The sequence below is a fragment of the Schistosoma mansoni genome, chromosome 4 (genome assembly GCF_000237925.1).
Source record: "Schistosoma mansoni strain Puerto Rico chromosome 4, complete genome".
Lineage (NCBI taxonomy): Eukaryota > Metazoa > Platyhelminthes > Trematoda > Strigeidida > Schistosomatidae > Schistosoma > Schistosoma mansoni.
This window is the reverse complement of record NC_031498.1, coordinates 9,534,357-9,559,026: the sequence shown is the minus strand read 5'-3', so window position 1 is coordinate 9,559,026 and position 24,670 is coordinate 9,534,357. Positions and strand designations below refer to the sequence as shown.

Genomic DNA, 24,670 nt, shown 5'->3' with positions numbered 1-24,670 from the left:
TAATCTGAGTGAACTTGCTTTTCTCTCTCATTCCAAGTAATTTTAAAATACCATGTTATTAAAAGTAGTATGGGAACCCTGTTTAGACAATAGCATTTAGGTTGTACTATAAACTGGCTAAATAAATTCCAGACGATGGAGTGATGGGAATTTATTGTCTAGTTGAATGTGAAAATTTTTTATGAAACGTGAGCTAAGACGCATATATGCCTTCCTGAATGTTATTTTCTCCGCTAATTAACATTTAATACCCAATTAGGAAATGACAAATCAAGGTAAATTGGTCAAATATTCACCACTCTCAAGAGGTACTAGGCTGTTATTCAATAATATTTTGGAATATTTTTTTCTGGATTTTTCACAATTCGTTCTTGATATATATGTGGAATTCTTTGTAAATCTTCAACACTATAAATTTTATTAACGGTATGAAAAGCTGATGTTATTGACTGAAATCCTAATTTAAGATATTCCCGAATTAGTCTAAGCTTGAAATCTCATACAAGGATGATAGATTATGTTAAAGAAAATGATCAAGAATGTCATGGAGCTATCGATAGAGGTTCGTAGTTACGTTTCAATTGATTATTACATTTTAATGACCTTAACAATTTGATCTACATTCTATTGCTAGATCAGTCTTAAGGATAATTGACAAAAACTCGTGCTATAATTTCATAGTTGTTTATTCGCTATAGAGAGAGTGAGTGAGTGAAGGATAAGCGCTTTTCGGTTGATGATCACTTTCGATGAAAACTGGTTTAACTCGATCGATGCTAGTTACATCTATCTTTCCAGCTTTTTATACGGTAACTGTTTTATCTGTCCTCGTAATCACTTAAACGGACCGTCATAATTTGGCCGCAAAGGTGGTTATGCATTATCTCTTCTAATAAATACATGAGTGCTATCATGTAGTGCCTGCAGTACAAACATGTCGTTGCTGTAGTCTGCGAAGTGTTATTTTTAAATTGTCCATGTGTTTCTTTAGGCGCTATGCGTAGTTGGCCACATTAGTCGGAACACTTTTACCTGAAGCAAAAAATCCTTCGGGTAAACGTAGAGTAGTTCCATATACCAACTCTGCTGGACAACATCCAATATACTATTTAATTGTTGTTCTTAAATTCACCGTGACTATAGGAGGCTTATTGGCCTAATCGTTGTTTGCAATGACAGTAGTTAGAGACGCTTTTAACTGCCTATGTAGGTGTTCAACCATACCGTTTGCCATCGGATGGTAGGATGTTGTGCGAATACGTTTAATCCCAAGGAGTTCTGGAAGAGGCGACTTTCAAATTGGGCTCCTCTATCAGTCATGATCATCTATGGCACTCAATGGCAAAATACCCAAGTAATGATCAGGGCTTTGACGAAAGACTCGGTTGAGATGTCCTTTATCGATACCTTCAGGCCATCGCGTGAATCTATTGATGCATGTAAAGATGTAGCTGCAGCCATTCGAGATCGGTAGTGACCACTCGATATCGATGTGCATATGTTCGAATCTAATATCTGGGTGAGAGGAAGAACACACTGCAGAACTAGTATGGTGATCTACATTGACTTTTTGACACTTCATATATGCCTGTGTCCAATTACGCACATACCGATTTATGTTTGGCCATACGAAGCGTTTGCTGATTACATTCACCGTGGCTTTTATTCTTGGATGTAATATATTGTGTATACTTTCGAATACGTTAGATCTTAGAACTCAGGGATGCTTATCGACGTCCGACAATGATAGTTTTTCTTGAATTAAAATTAGCATTTGACTCTGTAGACCGAGAGGTTCTGTGGCGGTGTCTGTCATTGAAAGGTGTACCTCAGAAGTACATAAACCTTGTGAAGGCTCTTTACTCGAACACTAACAGTCGAGTCAGAGCTTATGGAGAACTTTCATTCGATTTTACAACCTCAAGTGGTGTCCAACAAGACTGTCCACTATCTCCATTTTTGTTTAATTTCATCATGGACCTACTGTCGGAAACAACACTCTCGTCAACTGAATGTTCAGGAATTGATCTCCTACCATGAGGTCCACTGATTGACTTGGAATACACAGATGACATAGTCCTGTTTGGTGAAGACGCTGACAAAATGCAGAGTCTTTTGGTAGCACTGAGCAACAATCTGAAGATGCTTTGAATGCATTTCTCCCCCTTTAAATGCAAATTGTTGCTTCGTGACTCTCCTGCATCAATACCTGAACTAAGGATAAAGAGTGAAGTAGTCGAACGCGTCGACAACTTCAATTACCTTGGAAGTTTGATCAGTCGTAATGGGCTGATGTCTGACGAAATCTGTGAACGGATTCAGAAAGCTGTTTTGGCTTTTGCCAACTTACGTCACCTATGGTGAAGGAGAGATATGTCTATCAATAAAAGGACGAGTATACTGTGCGGCAGCTCGTCCTGTTCTATTTTACGGCTATGAAACGTGGTTACTAAGGGTAGAAGATACTCGTACGTTATTAGTAACTGATCACAGATGTCTTAGAAATATTTCCAGCATCTGCTGGGATCACCGGGTAAGTAATAGTGAGTTTAGATTCAAGGTATTAGGGAATGATGGTAAATCTGTTGATGGCGTTATGAATCTTCGTCGACTGAAATGGTTGGGCCATGTATCACGCGTGCCTGAACACCGGTTACTAAGACGCTCAATGCTGACTAGTGTTGAAGACAGTTGGAAGAAAGTTAGGGGCGACCAAACCAAAAATGTGGCATCAGTCCTTGAAGTCACTAACTTCTAGTCTGAGCCATGTTGGTAGATGCAGACTACTTGTTTGGGGTCTATGTGACTATCGTAACCAATGGTTGGAGACTCTATATGACATGTCTCAGAATCGACCACAATGGTTTCGGTGTATATACATTTTGTCTCCCCTTAAACTATGAGACTTAAATTACTTTATACCTTTCTTTCTATGAACTAATTCTCTGTTCCTGTATTATATATATATTTTTTTTCATTACCATTGAAGTAACTGATTCTATGAATTTGGTACTCATGTTGTTGTGCTAATGAGGTATGGGAACTTTGACTGATGCATATATGTGCCTGATCCTATGTTGTAGCTGACTGACTTTTAAATACGTCTTGTCGCAATGGTTTCAGGATCAACGGTTGCAGTCGGCCTTTTGACATATCACACATTACTTTTACGATACCGAGGTAAAAATCTCCGAATACTAATGATATTGTGTCATCGGATCTTAGCTTTTTTAATTCCGTTTTCGTCCTTTGCAACTTCGCCAGACCGTGATAATTGATAACACTTAGGATTAGAGTGCTTATCATTGTTCTTGATAGTGCATCTGCTACTGTTAATCCTTTCGGATCTCACCTTCGTGGCCTTGCATCAGTTGGTGGCCCGTTCGTTACAAGATGCTGAACAGAGTCCTTGAGATCCACATTATTGTTCGTTATTTTCATGAGCTCGGCAAACTCTGTTAAAAAATATTTGTATGGATGGTTTTTATCTACCGCCAAATTTATGGAAACAGACTCCGTATGTATTCTTATCGTAGTGTTATGGTTACCGTTTACTAGTCAGCGTTGTCGTGAGTCGTTTAGTAAATTGAAGTTCTTTAGAAAATCTATGCCTATTATTGGCACGGACACATCTGCTGTGGCAAAGCCCCAGAGATACTAAGCGCCTCAACCAAAATTCAGGCTCAACTTCCGTTTGTTGTACGTTTTAATATCCAATTCGCTCGTTGCTCTTAGTACTAGTGACGTATTAACGTTTCTTCTTCCATCGCTTACTGGAGGTACGATGCTAATTTCTGCCCCAGTTTCAAATAAGAATCGCACGCCCGTCGTTCGGTCTTGTATGTAAAACAGGTGGCTGTTTGTAGGAATTACATTAGCTGATTCAGTCGTCATGGACAATCAAGGGGATTGTTTCCCTGTTATTTTAAATATACTAGGTTGTCCGCACTTTCTAGCTTTGTAGCCGTACGTTTGGCGATGCCAGCATATCAATGGAGCTAAACGTCTTCTAGGGGGTGGTCGGTCCCTGTTGCGTGAGCTATCTCGCGACCATCTTCATGGCCTTTCACTCTGTGTCAACTCTGTCAGCTGGCGACACAAAACACATCTCTTTCTGCAGCGTATTGATCCTGTCATCTACCGTGTTATGTAGTATCTCTTTCGTATATCCTATCAGCTATTTTTGCTATATTGTCTGTCTACATCGGTATCTCCGATGACTATTGTCTGTTTCATACTCAACGGGAGTCGGCGAAGCCACAGTTGATAAAATAGGCTGTTCTCTATTTTTCCTATCACCCAGCAGACTTTTCATATAATTTTTTAACTGTGATGGAGCTCTATCTCCTATTTGCACTTTGTTAATAAGCTGATCAACAGCTTGTTGTTCGATTAAAGAGATAGTTTAAATTACGGCTTGTTTTAGTACGTCGTATGGCCACTCGGGGCCCGTTTTGGCTAAAGCCTCTTGTGCGCTATCCGCCACTTCGTCTGGGAGAAGCGTGGTTGGATGGCCGAATTTGTCTCTTTGTAAATTAATGCGGTTAGCCAAAAAGCAAATTTCGAGTCTAGTAAACCACAGTTACGGGTCAATAACTTTAAAAGGGAGAACAGAGAGATTAAGGGCCTTCACAGAGTGCGTTTGTGGCAAACTTGACATAGTATTTTCCGAAGACATGTTTATAAAAAAAAATAAGTAGTACACGAATAGATTAATGTAAATGTCAAAAAGAGAAATGGACGAATAAAAATAATGACAATAACAAATGGTACAATTTATAACACAGAACAAACTTACTAAGTCGCACCAGCATATCAGTTGTTTGTGAATTGTATTTATTTATTATGATTATCATCGTTATGTTCAATAATGTTTATGGGATAATGAACGTGCAATGGAAATAATGATATAAGAAATCCACAACTATGATTATAATCCAGATAATAATCCGAATCGAGATAAGATGCGTTGAATATTCGAAATTAAATTGTATCGTCGAAAATTGCGTCGTGTTCGCACATATCGGGCTAACCAATTCTGTATTAGATTAGCTTCGTTAATCGATCACTTTGATAACCATTAGTATATAAATTCCCAACGGTGTTTGAAGTCAGAAGGCAACGACAGTTTACTGGTGGATAACACGGACAACAAATCTACAAGCATACCGAGCGAATTTGGAGCAAAGAGATTAGCATGTGTGAGTGAGCGAATACATAGGAGAATTTATAGTCAAATCGAATCAAGGCGCAGATAGGCACGGCAAAGGCTAAGCAAGGCAAGGCAAAGACTATTAATAGGATTCGAGCATATATATGCATAGGAAAGAGAATGATTCATCGAGCGATATTCAAGATATTAACATTTAAGCTAGAGAGGGATATGTGCGTAGACTGTCTCATGTGGTCAAGCCTACACGTTTGTACAGGCAAGGTAGTGATCACAATACCACAAAGATATAAACAAATTGTTACTGTCCGAATAACATTGTCTGTTAAATAAGTTAATAAAAGGGCTTGACAAAAGTTAACCCTGATCGTAATTAGCCGTAAGTGTTGCTATTATATATATATATATATATATATATATATATATATATATATATATATCAATGAGTAGGAATTTGTATTTCTTACATTTCATGACTCAATGCAAGTCAATTCTTCAGAGTAAATAAAAATATTATCAGAAGGGGTTTTCTGGAGATTTAGTATTTTCATAGTTGGAAGCGTGAGCCCATTGAAGCTAGATCACCATGGCAAACCTGGAAGCACTGGACGGCCGTTTCGTCCTATTATGGGACTCCTCAGAAGTGCGCATCCACGATCCCGCACTCGCGAGATTCAGCTATAAATAAAAATACCTAGTTTAAATCTCTAGTATCACTATATTTGAAATTCATGAGTGATCTATCTGTGGAATTGATATCAAACCTACGAATCTACGGAAAGATAAGCTGCTGCACCTTATGTTTATAAAACAATAGGGGATATATCTTTTTGTCATTCCAAGTTTGTTATCATGTAGCCGAGTAACAGATTTTTGCATGTTTCTATGACATGATAGTTTTTTTACCTCAAATACATTAGATCTAAAGACCCTTCTTATTCAATTTATCTGCCTTTTGTTCATCATGAAACATACTGTGTGTTTGCGTAAATTGTTAGTTTATGCTTTTCAGTTATTATCAAACCAGTAACCAAACTATTCATCAGAGAAATGAATATTACGTGATCGGATCGAATCCCAGTAATTATATATATATCTTGTTTCGAATCAATCGGCAATTATGATTAAATTTTGAGCATATTCATCAATTCACTTTAGAAAAAGAACTTGGTTTTTCTTAAATAACAATCAGACAAAATGAATGTTTGTCTCTGATCTGATCGTTACCTGACTCATTCATGCTATCATCATGAATCATCTCATATAACTTTTATTCTTCTTTTCAATTGTCTTTAGGTCATATTTGACACATGCCTTTACGATGACTTATTGTGTTTAAACTAGATTAGCCCAACAGTTCATTCGACCTTAAGTGGGTTGTGTGCAGTTCTGTTGTTTATGTGTATATGCATGTATTAATGTTTTGATGTGTGATTAGAAAAGGGTGGATTCAAAAGTTTTATGCTAATCGATTGGTCTATATTGAATGCACAATGAGGGGGTGATAAATTGATCTATGCCTAGATGATGATTATTTTTATATTTTAAGATGACTCAACCAATAATCTCTGATTTCCTCTTGTTCACATATAAATATTTTTTTTTTAAATTGTAAAACAGTGAACTTGCTCCACTGTCTATAAATGTACGTTAGTAACTCTGTCTGAGATATAAATGAATCTGCTGTTAATATCAAAGCACTTGGCGAGTACAAATATTACCGTGGTAAGTAGGCAATTTTATTTGTAATGTTGTTTAAATGAAATGTTTTGTTTTCATTATTTAATAGAAAAAAATTATGTAAAAAGATAGAGTTGTCTTTCATCTATGAAATATAAGTTTATTACAGTATAATTTCTATGTACTTTCACAACATCTGAAAATACTGACATAGTTACCTGAATAGTTTAAAAGAAATCTTGAGACTATTAACTAAATGATGTTGTATCTTCGTAATAGAATATGCTATTTAGTGATTGTTCAGTAATCTTATTTAGTTTGATCATAAAGAGTGAAATGATCGTGTATACCAGCCACTTCACGTACTATTTCACTAGATCATATAGTCTACTTTCTAGCATAACCTCTGTTGTATGACTCATCATCTACTATTAGGTAATGCCTATTCATTCTGGGAAATAACTGAAAAAAATATGAAGGTATTTTACCACTGTTGTTGTCTATGGATTCGCTATTACTTGTCAGATCACCTGACTTTAAATGAGTAACACATCAACTGTTAAATGATTGATGGACAAATTTGTGTACTTCTATCCTAATCAAACATCCTCTGGGTCACGAAACAGTACATTTCACTTTTGTTGAAAGTCTCATGAACACTGTTATCTGATGAAGTCTCAACACAGATCCAGAACATTCTCTTGACGTCTACCAACTTGCGTTACATGTGATGGCACGTGAAAACAAAAGATATACGTAGGCTTGAAGTGTTTGACCATAGGTATCAGGTGCACTGTTCGTGTATCATGGACCCACGTTGTGAATAATGTTAAGGTTATATACATTGTACTAGGCAAAGATGGCGAATCATTTAATGAGACTACAATCTTTATAGACATAAATGTCTGGGACATGCGTTGCGTATGCTTAAGTACCACCTATCTTCACTTGAACTGATGGCTGGAGTATGAATAAGTTGGAAGAAATAGGGAGTCAAACCAAGACATCATCTCATGAAATCACTGGCTTTTTGCCTGAGCTGTTTCAGTAGCTTCAGACTACCTGGGTAAGGTCTACAAGGTAACTGGGATCAGTAGTCGAATAAGTTGTATGATGTGGCTCGAAAATCGATTCATATGATTTGGTACTTTTTATTCATCTAGTTCACCCCTTCTACCTGAACTGTATTTTCTTACGTTTAATCTTTCTCATTATCATTGGTACTATTATTGTTTCAAATCTATTGTTTTCTCTACCTGGTTCAATTAGTCTGACTACCCTGACTCTTGATATGGTAAGTATATATATATATATATATATATATATATATATATATACGAGGCTATATATTGATTGTAATTAACCAACTGACAGCACAGATCCAAGTTATGATTCTTAATTTTTCGAACAAGAAAAGAGCGTTGATATACAGTTTCCTGCTTATTCGTATTGGTTTTATTTATTTATTTGAACACATTTGTACAAAGGGGTACCGAATACAAATGGTTTTATACAATTAGATTAATGTCTCATCTTTCAGACATTACTTGACTCTTTGTGTAGTGTCAACAATGAATTAACGATATATTTGGATAGTATTATTTTCACTGATTTGATTAATATTAAGATATATCTCATTTTTCGAGAGGTATATTAGGTTAGGTGTGTAAAAAAACTTGTTTTGTAGGTTTTATTAGTTTGAAAAATAATTTTGGACTAGGTCTTCATACATGCTACGTGTTCCGCAACTAAATTCCATGATGAAGTTGATAAGTTCTATCATGATTGACGTTGAAATTTTTTTGAGTAAAAGATCTATTTACTGTATATTAAATTATATCACTTGTTTATGTGTTTGAACTTGAAAGATTAACACTCAAAATATAATAGTTTGTGGTAAATGAGTGAAAAAATCTGTATTATTCTTATTGTCATTATTATTATTATTATTAGTGGTAGTAGTAGTAGTAGTACTAGTAGTAATAATATTAGCAAAGATGGATGGTGGCTAGCAGTGGAATTCAAGACTCGAACACAATATCGTTCGTTTCAAACGCCATCACGTCCCGGAGTGAACATCAACTTTGGGATGCAGGTACATTCAGCCAGCGAGTCCTAAATAGGATGAAACGTGGGTCATAGATTCTTCTGCTAGTCACTGTCCATCTTTGCTTATAATTCTTGTGACTTAAGGCAATATCGAGACAATCTGCACAAGATGTACATAAACCAATAAGAGTGATCAATTTCAGTCTTATACATCAATGCGAAGATTCAAACAAACAATACAAAAGATTATTATTATTATTATTATAACAACTGATTATTTAAAAATCCATGGAATTTTGTAGAGCACCGTCTATGTATTTTATTATTTATGCTTTCGATGGAACATCCAGACAGATTTGTAGAATGGTTCATAAAATACTGATATGCAGACTTGAATAATTTATTAATAACAGCTTAATAACTGAACTTGATATGTTAATCTGAGACTCATTCATCATAAACATCCGATATTCCCAGTTTGGAATAGAATTCTTAAATTAGGCTATAATAATCGAATCCTAACTGAGAGAGCTATCTATAGCCAATAAGATGTTTGTAGCTGGAAAAAAATATTCGATTTTCGTGTCTTTCATTACTCTACGTGTATTTGTTATCACGTTTCGTCAAGTTACATTGCAAGAACCTTATATTTAGTGTGAAAAAATACGGTTTTAAACAAAGCCGTATACTTGTAACCTATGACATAGAGGTTACTCTACTATCTTTCTTTGATACAGTCACAGTTTCTCGTATGATACCTTTTTTAATTTTATTCTCAATAAAGTTACTATTGCTATTTTGTTTTTGTGAATTGAAAAAAGAAGAAATATTGACATTTCTGATTGTAGTTGACTTGTTCGTGTGTATGATTGTATATACACATATTTATGGATGTATGTGTATGCAGTTTTTACATAATTTTCATCTTATTTATTTGTTTATTTGTCACGTTTATATGTGGTCTATTTTCTTTTTGTTTCGTTCTCTTTTTCTCTATAAACACATTTGCTTAGCGAGCCTACATTTACTTACGAGGTTTACAAAAAGTCAAATTACTACTACTGTTTACAAGGATTTCTTTGGTCAGTAATAAACTATTTTCTGAAAATCCGATTTGAACAGTCATTTCATCTGTTAATTAATTAATTTATCCTACTTTGAGTACAATACAAAATAATAACAAAGGATCTTGAACAATAAATAAATGTCAGGTAATTTTCTGCTTTTCTTTATTATCTTTCATCTTCGATGATTTGTTGTGCTTATTTTTTGCTGGTACCAGTGACTAGATCTTGTCCTCTTAGAAAATTACTTTCTATCATTGAGATTTGAGAGTTAGCTGAAAAAAACTATAGCATGGAATAAGTGTATTTCATTCACATTTTAAGTGTGTCAACAACGTACGAACTTTAAAGTTGTGCTGTAAAATTCCTCATCTAACTTTCAAGTTATTGACCTTAGATCTGAAAATTTGCTTACAGGGTTAGGATATTCAAATAGCACGGTACTATTTATAAAAGACTGATAATACTCAAAGTATTTTCAGCACATTGGATAACAAAGTTGGATTGTTATGAATCGAATTCCTAGTCTATAATTACAAGATATATGTTCTGAACTGGTCTGGATAATTGCTTAATGTAACAGTATGAAATGAATCGGTTAGGCGCGTTGACCATTTCACTTTTGTAAGAAGTCTCCTTAGCACTGGCGGGCTTGTTTCTGAAAAAAAACCTTGTCACGCATTCAGAAGGTTCACTTGACATTTGACAGAATACGCTACCTTTGATATCGACCAGATATCAGTAGGTAACTTCGCAACAATCCTCTCTTTTTTAACTTTTAGCTATGAAAATGCAAGGTAACAGGCACTTGACCATAGATGTCTTTTAATCATTGCATTTTATAAGCGGACTTCTTTATTTTAACTAAGATATTCATAATCCTATGTATACGGTTGATACACAAATACGTTTTTAAATTTTGATAGTTAATTTGTTTCTTATTTCTATTTCGGCAAATTAATTGTTTTTAAGGTTTCTTTTTGACTGGAATATTATAACTTTGTACAAATGTCTGTGTTTGTATTAGCCAGAAAAAACTTTAAACTTATTTAATTTACCGGTTAATTTTGTAATTTAAATTTTATTTAATCGTATTTGAGTCATTTTTCGAGTCAAAACTAAAATTGAAAATCAGTAAAGCTTAAACAATCGTTTATTGAATATGATTATTATGATTAATACATTTTAATGATATCCTCATCATCTGTTCATATTTTCAGTTTACGTCATCAAAGTTCTAGTTACATATTATGAATTAATGAACAATTATTTCATTTTATTCTGTAGTTGAATTACGTTGTATTGCCTTTGAAGTTTTTCAATATTCATTTGTACTACTGATATCGATGATGAGTAGTAGGCAGTAAGAGCCATCAAGGAAACTGCTTACGATTCATTATTTCTTGACCGAAGTATATTTCACGAGTGTCATTGTAGTGTAATTTATACTTTATTGAGAGCACTACTTCGAATAACCCTATCTTTATTAGAAAGTCTCCTCATCTGATATCTGTTGATATTAGTAAACCCATTTTTATTTAATTAAATATCATCTATGCATCAGCGTGAACGTAATTTCCTTTGTTTTCATCTATTATTATTATTATTATTATTATTATTATTATTATCAATTTGGTCAGTTGATTGTTATTCAGAAGTTTGGATATTACTCCAACAACTATTATTTTTGACCAGATCCTTCAAATATATATTTTGTATGATCTATATTCTTTTGTTAACATGTTACCATCTCCCTAACTGGTTGGATTAATTATAGGGCTGTCAATGTCTTTTTGATTAATAACAATAATGTTCATACCTCAAATGGGAGACACTGTCATAATCTACGTATTTTTGATAAACTACTCGAAACAGAGTCTAGTATTTGACTGTAATGTCTTATTTGGAGAGAAAATAAGAGTTCGTATTCTATCTTAATATTAAAAGATTATATCACATTTATTTCATTGACCTCAGTTTAAAGTGCTAATTAATTTGTTTTTGTGACTTAATTAATTTATTTCACGAGAAATATAATAGTCATATAATCTTTATGAATCACCTAATGTGTAGTTTTTCTCATGTTTAACAGTATTCTCTCTGAATATTTTCAATATCCCGGACTCATCATTTAAATGTAAATGATGTTACAACTGAATTGTTGAGTTTGACATGTGTTTATTGCTTTCGTTTAAATGCTGAATATGATCAGTACTATTTTAGTGCATTAGCGACAAATACCAAGCTAGAAAGAGTTATTTAGTGGTTTTTTCTATCTAATTAGGCATCTATTAATTTAGAATAGAAAGATCAATTGTCAGTTAATTATATGTTTATTGAGACCATGAATTGATCAATGTTAGACCACCATTGAAAAACCGTGTACGGGATCATGGACGCACACTGCTGAGGAGTCCCATCCCGACCGTTGCTGCTACCTTGACGTGGTGGTCGGGCTTGCCTATCGTGATGATCCAATCGAGCTATGCTGGCTGGAACAATCGTTCCTCAAGGTCCTACCATGCCAGACAGGTCGGTTGAAGAGCGGTGAGACTAAAAGCAGCAATCCCAAGGTCCGAAGGCGAAGTCGTACTGCTGACTGTACAGAGGTGTGAAAGCAGTAAGGTGTTTCCTTCAGACAACCAGCATGACAGCGATGCTGCCTTCCCACAAGGAGGGGTGGGGTTAGAAAAGGTCGACCCTAAAAATGCACACCTCGCCTTATCCCACGGATTTCCGTCTCCGGCGGTAAGGACTTTTGAAGAACGGAGCTAACACGTCAAAAATCCCCCACAAAAAGGCCGTGCGTGACCGGCCTCAAGCAGATGTCCCTTGGGCACTGCGGTCACGCTCCCAGGTCGTTAAGACCAACACTAATCCAACTTCTTTTTCAGGTCCCTCAAGAAATACCCTTCCACGGTGTGGGCAGCCGGGAAGTGATACTAGCCCTCATACCCTTAACTGCACACAAGACCAAGTTGAGGAGTCCCATACCAGGCCGAAACGGCCATCCAGTGCTTCCAGGTTTTCAATGGTGGTCTAACATTGATCGATATATGATCTCGATCAGAACTCAACAATCTCCACAACCCTATACTGATAAATATGTTTATATTTTACATTTAACAACATTTTTCACGTTCTTTGTTTATATCAAACATATTTGACAATATTTAGAATTTGATCCAAATCTCTAATAGTGTAACAGTTATTAACTAATTATACATGTGATTTGTAATTTTTTTAATCATTTGTATTATAATTTGAAAAAGAAATACAATTACAATAGAATTAATTACTATTTATTTTTGACCTGGATTCAGGTTTTAAGGTTAATTTTTACAACAATATAAAAAATTATGTTTTCGTCACAGAAATACTAATTTATTGAAATTCGATACAACGAACGAATTTGGACAATAGACAAGCAGGCAGACAGACAGATTGATTGATAAATAAATGTTAATTTACTTTCAGGACATAGACCAATCATCATTCATTCATCTGTCCACTAGGGAAAAGTACTGATGAGTAAAGCAAACAAACAAACAAACAGATAACAATGAATTTATTGAATGAAATTGTGGGAAAAAAACATTTCTTCTTGTTCTTTTTACACTTCACTATTTAATTGGACGAGATGATGATGATGACGTACTAAAATGTAACAGACATAGTCGTTTTCATGTTTTAATTATTTAACAGGTAGATGTATTTTTCAGCTTTAATTTGAATAACTAAGAATTTTCCAAAAAGACCAACCATGAATTACAAGACTAATAATGACGTGTGTGTGTGTGTCTGTTTATAAAATTACTTCCGTGTTATTTTCTTATCTTTTTTTGATTGACCAAAAACAATTATTTACGTTTTTCTGTGAATAACACTCATGGTAATATGGTTGATTTTATAAATTTTAATAAGTTTCAGTAAGTTTTATTGTTCATGTAATTGTGTTTTCATTTTATTGATCATTTAATACGAAAGAAAAACGTTACACACATTTGTCTTACTTTCAGGTGAAATTTTTATGTAAGCCATAGTCTATAATACATACATGTATTATTTACCTTAATTAATTATAGATCTATGAGTTGTGATGACGTCATGTGGACTTTCCATTTTGTCACTCATACTTTATCGTCTGGTATATAACAGTAAAATATAATATTAATATATAGTACTTTGATAATAATAATATTATTATTATTATTATTAATATTATTGATAATGATATTCATGTCGAACCTGTATTAGAAATGCACGTATAAAGTTATTTGATGAATAGTGTTGTTTTTCTTGTTGTAACATATGTGTAAAACATGTGTGAATGAGTATTATTATTATTATTACATAATTGCAATATATGTGTATTTTGTTGTTGAACACTGATGGGAAATTCTACTTGTTATTTGACATTTAACATGGGATTAATTTTACCAGTATTTTTTAAACAGAATTCTTTTTCTCAACATTTTATTCACATCATAAACTGATTTTAGTTATATATAATTATTTTGATAAATAAAAAAGTAATTAATTGTCTCATTAAGATCAAATCCTATTGTAAACTAAGAGTAAATTTTACAAAATCTTTCAAGTGATCCAAATCTAGTACATCTAGAAATGTTGATCTATTTATAACATTGCGGCATAACTTTTCTTATTTGCCTTCTACATGTAACGAGTTTACAAACCCTCAAGTGAATTATGTTAGGCAGTTGAAAATCATTCAGTAAATTATGCATGAAGATTGATTAAATTCACTTAGTATTACTTGTTTGAATCTTCCCATTGATGTTTAGAACTGCAACTGGTCAGTCGCTTATTGGCATATGTGCATACTGTGCGTATTGCCTCGATAAAGCCTTAATTCACAAGCATTGTAAGCAAAGATGAGTCTCAAATAGGACGAAACTCGCGTCCTGGATTCCACTGCTAGCCACTATCCATCTTTGCTTGAAGATTGATTAGTTTTAAATTTTAAAGGTGAACTCTTATAAAATACGATTTTATCATACTAAACTTTCGTATTAAAGATTCCTCTTTTCTAGAAATAAAAATAACTACTCAAATATGTCCAGCATTTTCTTATTGATAATTATCACCATAGATAAGATTATCTGTTTTATTTTTTACATTTAGATAAATCTGAATTCTTTGTACGTTGACTGATAAGTATGATAGTACCTTCAATATACCTTCAATGAATTATTTTTATTATTGAAATATTAGGTATATTTGAATTATGACGTATAATAACATCCAGGAAGTTCACATCATTCTATTTAAGACTCATCATTCGGGGGTGTATTTACATCATTCCCAATATTGATTCTCACATTGAAGCTCGAACTCTGTCTCTTCAAAAGCCAAAGTATTTGAGTTCAGTTAGTCATTAGCGTGTTCAATAGATGTGATGCTCATTCGTGAAGATTTAGTATTATATTGCCATTGATATTGAAAACTGAATTCTGATCAATCTTTGTTAACATATATGAATTCTGTGCTAGCTTTTTCCTGGTAGCCGTCTTGCATATATATATATATATATATATATATATAGTAGCAAAGCTTTTTAATATTATTATTGATATATTAAGATATAGCCACTGTATTATATGGTGGATTTCTAATTCTTAATGTGTACTATTTGTGAATGTGAACTAAAGTCCACTATCTGATATCAATACCTTTGATAAATCATAACAAATAGAAATCAACTGTTTTAAATGTATTCGAAGAAGAAGAAATCTTTGAAGTAGATCAGTATACAATGATAGTATTATTTAGATTAGTATTCTTAAATCAACTTCATTAAATCAGTTGATTAATTCATTTAATTTAGTCATTTTCAATCATTTCATCGATTACAATTTACATGTTATAACATTTAATTCTTAACTTATGTATTGTATGAATCGAATAGATCTCTGTCATTGTTCTGATCAATAATTTCTTGAAAATGAGGAAGAAAGGCATGTCTTTAACTATTTGTCTTTTTTTTCAGTCATCTATGAATAATTCTAGTAAACAATAAAAATAAAGTGTGATTCAAACAATTTTTTTCGAATTCAACTATCAGTATAGGGTTTTGTGGAGACTATAGAATCTCCACAGTTTTTAAATCATGAACTGATCTTATTTAGGCTATCATGAAAATTGTGAAAGCACTGGACGAATGTTTGGTCCTAGTCTGGGACTCCTCAACAGTATGCATCCGGGAATCGGACCAATGACCTTCGATCTTGCTCGCAAACACTTAGCCTTTAGACTACTGAGGTGGCATTCAGAGTTTCCTAATTTTCAATAGTTGTTTCACTGAAATCAGTTTGCGATTTAGAAGCTATGAAAATTCTACAATATCCACAAAACTCTATGCTGAAAATAATCATCTACTCACTAGTGAGTAGCTTCAGGATGCAGTTCCTGGAGTTGTTTTGGGAATCTATGGCCAGTGGAATGCAACCATATCGAGTGTTAGACGGTTATCTACTGCAAGCGATGGCAGATGGTCGCGCAATATCATATAATTTAATTGTTTGTTAAATTATTTTTGAAACTTATCTTGTTTTTCTCCGTGTACCTTTTATTTCCTATAATATTATGGAATACACTAAGAAATTAAGCATACATATATACGTGTGGAGTCTGAATTTTGTGTTGAGACGTGAGTGAAATCATATTGTTAGTATTTGTTTAATCCTTCAATGTTAATTGTAAAAGATATTAGAATTTAAGGTGTTCACAACTGCTGACCTTTAAAACTGGTTATGGCAATAATAGTGATAATTTGCTAATAGGTTGCTATGTTCATAATGATGACGAAATTATTTTTAAACTTATGACATATTTAACCAATCAAATTTGTATTCTATTCTGACTTCGTTGTATATATATCTAATATGGATTATAAAATCAACGATATTTTAAAATATGATCGTCTTATACTCATTTACGTTTTACAATGTTAATTTCAAAAGGGAATTTCGATCGAAATCAAAGAAGCAGATCAAGGTTTTTTGGAATCCAAGACTATGATGATAATGATGTTTTCCAATCGAATGAGGATAACGGGAATTGTGGCACATTTACGAATACCTCTACAACAGCAAGCGGTTATAGTAGTTGTTTTACGAATAACATTACTAATGATAATGACAGTCAAACAATATTTCAATTTGATGAAATGTTTGGACAAAACACCTGTCAAGATGTAGATCAATGTTGGAGTAGTAGTTTATCTGACAGTCCTCCATTAGGTCGTCCACGAAGAGCAAATCCCAAACCGTTGACTGGTCGATATGAAGTTGAATTTCCAGGTATATTTGTTGAAGGATTTCGTGGAGGTCATGTGAAATTTAATATACCTGGAGTACTACAGGGTTCTTTGAAACCTACCGACTCAATGATAGTGAAAATCAACGTACCAAGTCCTGAACATTTCCATCTATCTGAAGTGTATGATCAGTCGTCATTTGGGAATTCTCCACAAACAGAAGGAGTTTCTCAGAATAGAGAAACTTCTACTGTAAGTACAAGTCGTTTCGCTACTTCATGTTTTGAACAAAACACACATCAGATGATGTCGGGTCATTACAGCACTACAATGCCTTATACTTCAGATATACTTTCAAACCTCCATTCTAATAATCCAAATCCTAGTGATTCATATCAGTTAAATTCTACAGATACTAATAAATCTGATGCTCATCTATTACGTTGTGGTACTACTACTGAATGTTCCACCATTTCGTCAAATCCCTGTTCTTCCAGTCGTTTCCCTAGTGTTTATGAAAGAATCTCTACAGATTCCGGTCTACCATCAAATTATTTAATGCGTCCAGTAATCTCCGGTCATAGAAAGATTGTCGAAGAAGATAACAGTAATGACAGAAGTGGTTTTGATATTGGTGACGGAGAGCGGAATCCAGTTAACTTTGGCAATGGAAATCATCAACTGTCTCGTTTTGGACAATTCGGTACTTAATGAAAGATTATTATTATCATTATTATTACTATTATTATCATTATTATTACTTTCTGTTCAATTAAAATTTATTCTATAGACAATGCATTTTTTCCAAGTGTTATTTTTTCTATTTTGAATACTTATTGTGCTGTTTATGACTATTATTATTATATTGTTATTATTATTATTAATATTAATATTGTTATTCTTCCTTACCCCGTTGATTATTGGTACCAGACCATTGCACTTCTCAGTCACTACACACTATCCTCATCACTGTGAGTGAATTCAACTTTATCTTATTTTGTATTTGGAGTTATAATTCTTTTTATTTGAAGAACTTCAGCTCATCAAGGAACTAGTTAATTTTTCTATACTCAGGTATATGTAGCTTACATTATACAGATATATATTTATTAGTTTCTATTTTGTGATTGTAAATGTATATATATATATATTTTCTCTCTTCCTCTCATTTGTGATGATGTTTAGAAGAGAAAACAAAACCGTAATTCGATCTCATTGTAAATTGTGCCTTTGTTGGAATTTCAATGGTTTCCTTTTTACCTTTTGTCATTCACTTATTCGTATCGTATCCCGATATATGCAGTAATATTGAAGGTCTTATATTTGTATATTACACCTCCATTATGCAGTGCCTCGATAAACTAGAAAAGTTTGAAAGTTTTTGTATTGCCTTATTATTATTATTGTCGTTTTTGTTGTCACTGCTGCTTTTTTATCCTAACGAAACAGATCTGAAAATGTATTTCTTCTGACTGGCAACACTATTATTATTATTTCTATAAATTAACTATTTTTCTGGTTTTCGTGTTTGTCTATGTGTATAACGAATTATTTAAGTACAAAAAACATGGTTTGACAACATGGGAAATATTGTTTGTAAAATTTATCCATATTATCCATATTGTATTATTTTTCATAGCCTAATTACATTCCATTATTATTACTATTCATATTATTACAACTGTTACGACTATTATTATGAATTTTTGTCTAGCGGTGTTATAAATTGTTCGAAATGGAAAACAAAATAAAATTTGAAAAATAAAAAATGTTACCTACTTAAAAAAAACTTTTTTTTCAAATTTAGGGAGTCAATTTGCTCTATATTGATTCATTAGGATTTCATTGAAATCTGAGTGTGTTGTTTAAGTGGTAATTAAGGCTGATAACATATTTTCAATACTTTAATGGTTATGGGATAAATGGTTTGAGATGCAATCTTACAACGGGAAGGATTAATTTTCAGATCAAAGATATGCATAGCTATTGAACTTCAAAAAGTGTTAAGCACAAAGAGTCGAACATTTACATCTTAAGTTTATTTGACTTAGAGAGCATAACCTTGTTATTTAACGATCAGAGCGTGATCTTCGCCATCCCTTGGTAATTAAGTACTGTACTCTAGGAGAGACGGCTCATTAAGTTTGGCCATTGATTATAATTGATTTTTAAGAGCATGACAACGTGAATAAATTAAAAGTAGATGGAACGGTGTAACACCACTTGAACTTATAATGTTTCTGATTGATCGATAATTTATAATTATAAGATGATTATAGAATGAGCTTTTATGGTTATCGATAAATTTTATGTTCGAAAACCGTGAAATATTGCGACTAGGAACTTTTAGTTTGCTAATATTTTCATTTAGACGTGTAATTTATATGACACCGCACTTTAGTAAGACCACGAGCAAATGATTTTTAAAATGTTTGATATACAACATTTTTATTTGTAGTTTAGCGTAATGAAACATTGTTTTAATCATTTAATTTTGTAGTGTAATTCCAATCACTTCACTAAGCACCAAAGAAACAGAAGTAAATATAAATTGATTTAACTGAACAGTTGGGATTTGTTTCTGACAAATAAAGATTCATATTCTATTATTCATTATGTACATCAGTAACAGTTTATATTATGTCTAAAAAATACAAATACTGGAGAAAATAACACATTGATTTATGCAACTTTTAGATCAGGAAAAAGTCGATCAGTTTAACCGTTCAGATCAACAACATGAACACAAACCAATGTAGCATTCAGAGTAAATAAAAAAACGTTCACATAAGTTTTACAGTAAATTAACATTGTAACTGCAGGTTTTGAAATTAAGTACTATTGTGGTGTGTGCAACGGATGTCGACAGATGTAAGTAGTATGTATCACCAATCGAAAGTGAAATGCCTGATGGCAGAAGGTTGAGAAAATAAAAAATAGAGAGCGAGAACAGAGAGTGATTGGTATGGAGACGAAGAAACAACAGTCTGGGACAATTGATGGAGATTTTTCCAAGAAATTCTTTGATGCTGCTTGTCCCTGCCTGTGTTCTCGTTCGCTGCACTATGTGTTTTAAATCGATACTCAATGTACATTTTAACAGTAATAAATGTTGAGTTTAAACAAAAAAGAAATTAGACTGAGACATTTAGATGGTATCCAATAAAAATTGTTTCATAAAGTCAGGTAGTCCATATTAATGATAGAGTGAGGTGACCAGTCCAGTATTCATCGGTATAGGTAGAATTAGAGTGAGCTCGATCTCCACCTAGCCGCTTAAGTTCATGAAACAAAGTTTCATCGTACTCAAGGTACCACATGAAGGTATGAATCAAACTCAACCCAGGTAAAGTCATTCAAGTTGTATTATAATTCAGAACCATAAATCTACCAAAGGTTGTTTTTTTCAATTCTCACATACATATCACAATTTTCCACCACCAAAGCAGGTGGTTTTCTTAGGGGTCCACACCCGGAGCCTTCGACATAAAGGTCTGATCCACAAGGCAGTGGAGCATCGTGAGGCGATGAATTCCCATGGTAGCCGGTGACCAACAATTGGTTCATACGTCATTCGTTCCTTCAGGATACTGGAACTCACGCTCACCATTAGTTTGGAATCAGGGTTTCCCAACTCCCCTAGGTGAGACTAGCTTAGGATCCGAGTATAGCGTTCAATTAGCAAGACTTATCAGTTTTGTACACACTAGATAATACCTGCTTTGTTGTTTATATACTTACGGAACCCTTGAATAAAGGGAATAGTAAGAGATATATTGTCATTGCGGATGACCGCGTTAATTCTGTCTGTCCCTTTTACAAACATTCCCGTCTCACTAGATGTTATTTTGCTAATTACATTATATTACTTAATAATATTGAGTAACTAATTCATTTACAATCATTTTTAGATGATATTATGCAATATTCTCTTCATTGTCGTATGGTATTTCTTGGTACTTAACTGAAGTTTTGGGATTCAGTATATTTATTATGACAACTAAGTATTCATAACACTTTTAACATTTAATTTCAATCCTTGTGCATTCACTGGACATTTGGTTACTTTTAGTTAGTTGATTTATTTTGAATGAACCATTTTAACAATTTTTATCCTCCCATTCCTACATTATCTTATAGGTAGACCTGTAGATTCACTTCATTCTTGGCTTAGAGGTATGTCTATGAAAAGGGTAATGCGAAGCACTCTGTCATTACTCCTCAACTGTTGAAAATAAACCGATTCATTCAGAAAAATACCACATAGTGACCCATGAAGTTCATTTTTCTCATGTCTGTTTCTATTTCTCGGCGTAATGTGTTCTTTGGTCTTCCTCTCCTCCTTTGGCCTTCAGGACTCCATGTGAGGGCTTGTCATGTGACACAGTTGGGTGATTTCCTCGATGTGTGTCCTATTCACTTCCAGTGCCTCTTCCTGATTTCTTTCACCACTGGATGGAATCTGGTTTGTACTCTCCCACAGTAACTTGTTGCTGATAGTGTCTAGCCAACGGATCCGAAGTATCTTGGGTAGACAACTGTTGATAAACACCTATATCTTCTGGATGGTATCCTTCGTTGTTCTCCAGGTTTCCGACCCATACAATAGAACTGTCTTCATATTTTTATTGAAAATTCTGATCTTGGTGTCGGTTGACAGACAGTTGTTTTGAGTTCCAGATGTTCTTCAGTTGTAAATATGCTGCTCTTGCTTTGCCGATCCGCACCTTTACATCTGCATCAGATCCACCGTGTCCATCGATGATGCTGCCCAGATATGTAAAGGTTTTCACATCCTCCAAAGCTTCTTCGTTAAGTACAATTCGATTGGCGCATGCTGTGTTGTATCCGAGAGTCTTGCTTTTCCCTTTTTTTTTATTGAGTCCTACTGCTGCTGAGGCTACTACTACACTGGTTGTCTTCTCCTGCATTCGTTGTTGCGTGTGAGATAGAAGAGCCAGATCATCTGCGAAGTCTAAATCGTCCGGCTGCATCTTGGCTGTCCACTGTATCCCGTGCTTCCCTCCAGATGCTGACGTCTTCATAATCCGGCCGATCACCAGGAGAAAGAGAAAGGGCGAGAGTAAGTGACTTTGCGTCGACGGGGTCCTTTATTCTATTTAACAATACTCTGTTAAATACATTTTACGGTATTGAAAGAAGACTGATGCCGTTGTAATTTTCACAACTGATGAGACATCCTTTCTTTGGTATCTTGATCAGGTGTCCCTCTTTCCAGTCTGTTGGTATCGTTCTTCATCCCAAATCTTACTGAAGAAAATGTGGAGTATCTTTGCAGTTATGGTTACATCTGCTTTCAGTGCTTTTGACGGAATGTTGTCTGGTCCTTCTGATAGCCATGCTGATCTCTTCAATTGTTGGTGGGCCAACATCTATTGGGTGGTCCGTGAGTGCTGCCTTGATTTCGGCTGAGTTCAGTGTGGCTGGTTCATTCAAGAGTTCGTTGAAGTGTTCTACCCACCCGTTTTGCTGTTCTTCAATGTTGGTGATTACTTTGCCATTGTTGCTTTCCACTGGTCTTTCTGATTTACGGTAATTTCCAGCGAGCATCTTTGTTGTATCATACAACTGTCTCATATTTCCCTCTCTTGCAGCCTTTTTCGCTGTCATTGCTAGATCTTCCACATATATAAGTTTGTCGATTCTGATGCTCCTATTCACTTGCTCGTTTACTTCTGTGTATTCGGTTTGTGCCTTAGCTTCTTCTGCTCTCGTTCGTCTGGTATTGATTGCTGCCATCTTGTTCCTCTTTTCTTCAATCTTATCCAGTGTGCCAACAGTGATCCATTCCATGTGATGGTGCTTCTTGTGTCCACGCATCTCATGACATGTTGAAGTGATTGCCTCTTTGATCACTCTCCAGTTGTTTTCTATGACAGTTCCCTCTCCATTGAGTAGATCATGAAAGGCCTGGAACCTGTTGATGAAGACTATCATGAATTTGTTGTATGTCAGTATCCCGAAGAAAAGCCGTATAAAACTTTTGTGATGTTGTCCGTCCCAGTGTCCAGTGCTTCTTAAGTTTTAATTTCATCTTGGCGACCAGCAAGTGATGATCTGAAGCTACATCAGCTCCTCTTCTGTTTCTCACATCTTCCATCGTCCTCCTGAACTTTTGTTGATTCAGATATGGTTGGTTTGGTTCTGTGTAGTGTGATTCGGTGAAGTCCATATGGTTTTGTGAATGCTTTTATGTGGGAATATAGTGCCGCCTATGACCAGTTTGTTGAAGGCACATAGGTTGGCAAATCTCTCACCATTTTCGTTCCTTTCTCCTAGTCCATTCCATGTACCTCAATTAATAGTTGCTCTGGTTATCAGAAGGGGCATCCGCCTCGTGACTTCCGAGGGAACTCGGCTTTCATATGACATTTCTAAATGAAGACCTTCTAGCTACGGGGACAGAGTTTTAATGGTTTGAATTATTTTTTCTGGTTAGCGTTTTTTAGCGAGTTAGCTTTCTAAAGGATGGGGTCTCTAACCCCATGCCCAACCCTTCTCCTTTATTCAGGCTTAGGACCGGCAGTAGCCCCCGGAGGAGCTATAGGCAGAGTTATGAAGTTATATTAGACTGATCCATATGCAGGACGACGAAACATATGTACTGAAAATGGCATCCAAGATAAACTCTCCACCATTTGGAACAAGCATCAGTGGAAATTCTTGAGACAAGACAATTTCTAAATAATACGAATACTTTAACATGATCAGTTTTTTTAAGAAAAACATATCACATCATGCTACTTCATCACTCTTTAGAGTCCTAAGTGGAGACATTCAGTTCAATGAAGTACCATGTAGAAACGAATTGTATGTTTGAGTGTTTATATTTTCCTTGCGAATTTTAATCGTCATTCATGTGATCTGCCTACTTTCCTAAGAGTGTTACCCCTCGGGAAGCATAGATCTCCGAATGTGAATATCCAAGTAATTCTGTCCTGGGCTTTCCTTTCCGATTTTTGCAGTTACTAATGCTTCTGATATCTGCCTCCAGTTTCCAGTGCGATGTATAATATTTTTTCTGCCTCTTCCCCCTTGAATTGATCCCAAGTTTAAGCTCGATCTGAGTTGCAATTTATTGATCTCCATGGAATGTCCGGACAGGGCATCACGATGAATGTCATTCAATGTTATGCACCCACCAATGATAGATAGCAACAACGACAAAAGAGATCAGTTCTATGAGAGCCTGCAATCAATCATAGCCAAGTCCCCAAGAAAGGATCTCACCATCCTGATGGGAGACCTCAACGACAAAGTCGGAATGGACAACACCGGATATGAAGATATCATGGAACGACACAGACTAGCAGAAGGGGATGAAAGTGTTGACAGATTTGAAAATTCATTGTGCATTCAACAAAATGGTTATAAGCGTCACTTTATTCCCCCACAACTGAATTAACA

At 34.5% G+C, this 24,670-nt stretch overlaps 1 protein-coding gene across 1 annotated transcript; it reads left to right on the top strand.

Annotated features, from left to right (window-relative positions):
* Positions 1 to 16,930: 16,930 nt before the first annotated feature.
* Smp_158360 (hypothetical protein) lies at positions 16,931 to 17,953 on the top strand (the record flags this gene model as incomplete). Its single annotated transcript, XM_018796757.1, has 1 exon — positions 16,931 to 17,953. The coding sequence occupies one exon, from the start codon at positions 16,931 to 16,933 to the stop codon at positions 17,951 to 17,953; it is 1,023 nt and encodes a 340-aa protein (XP_018651867.1).
* Positions 17,954 to 24,670: the final 6,717 nt, after the last annotated feature.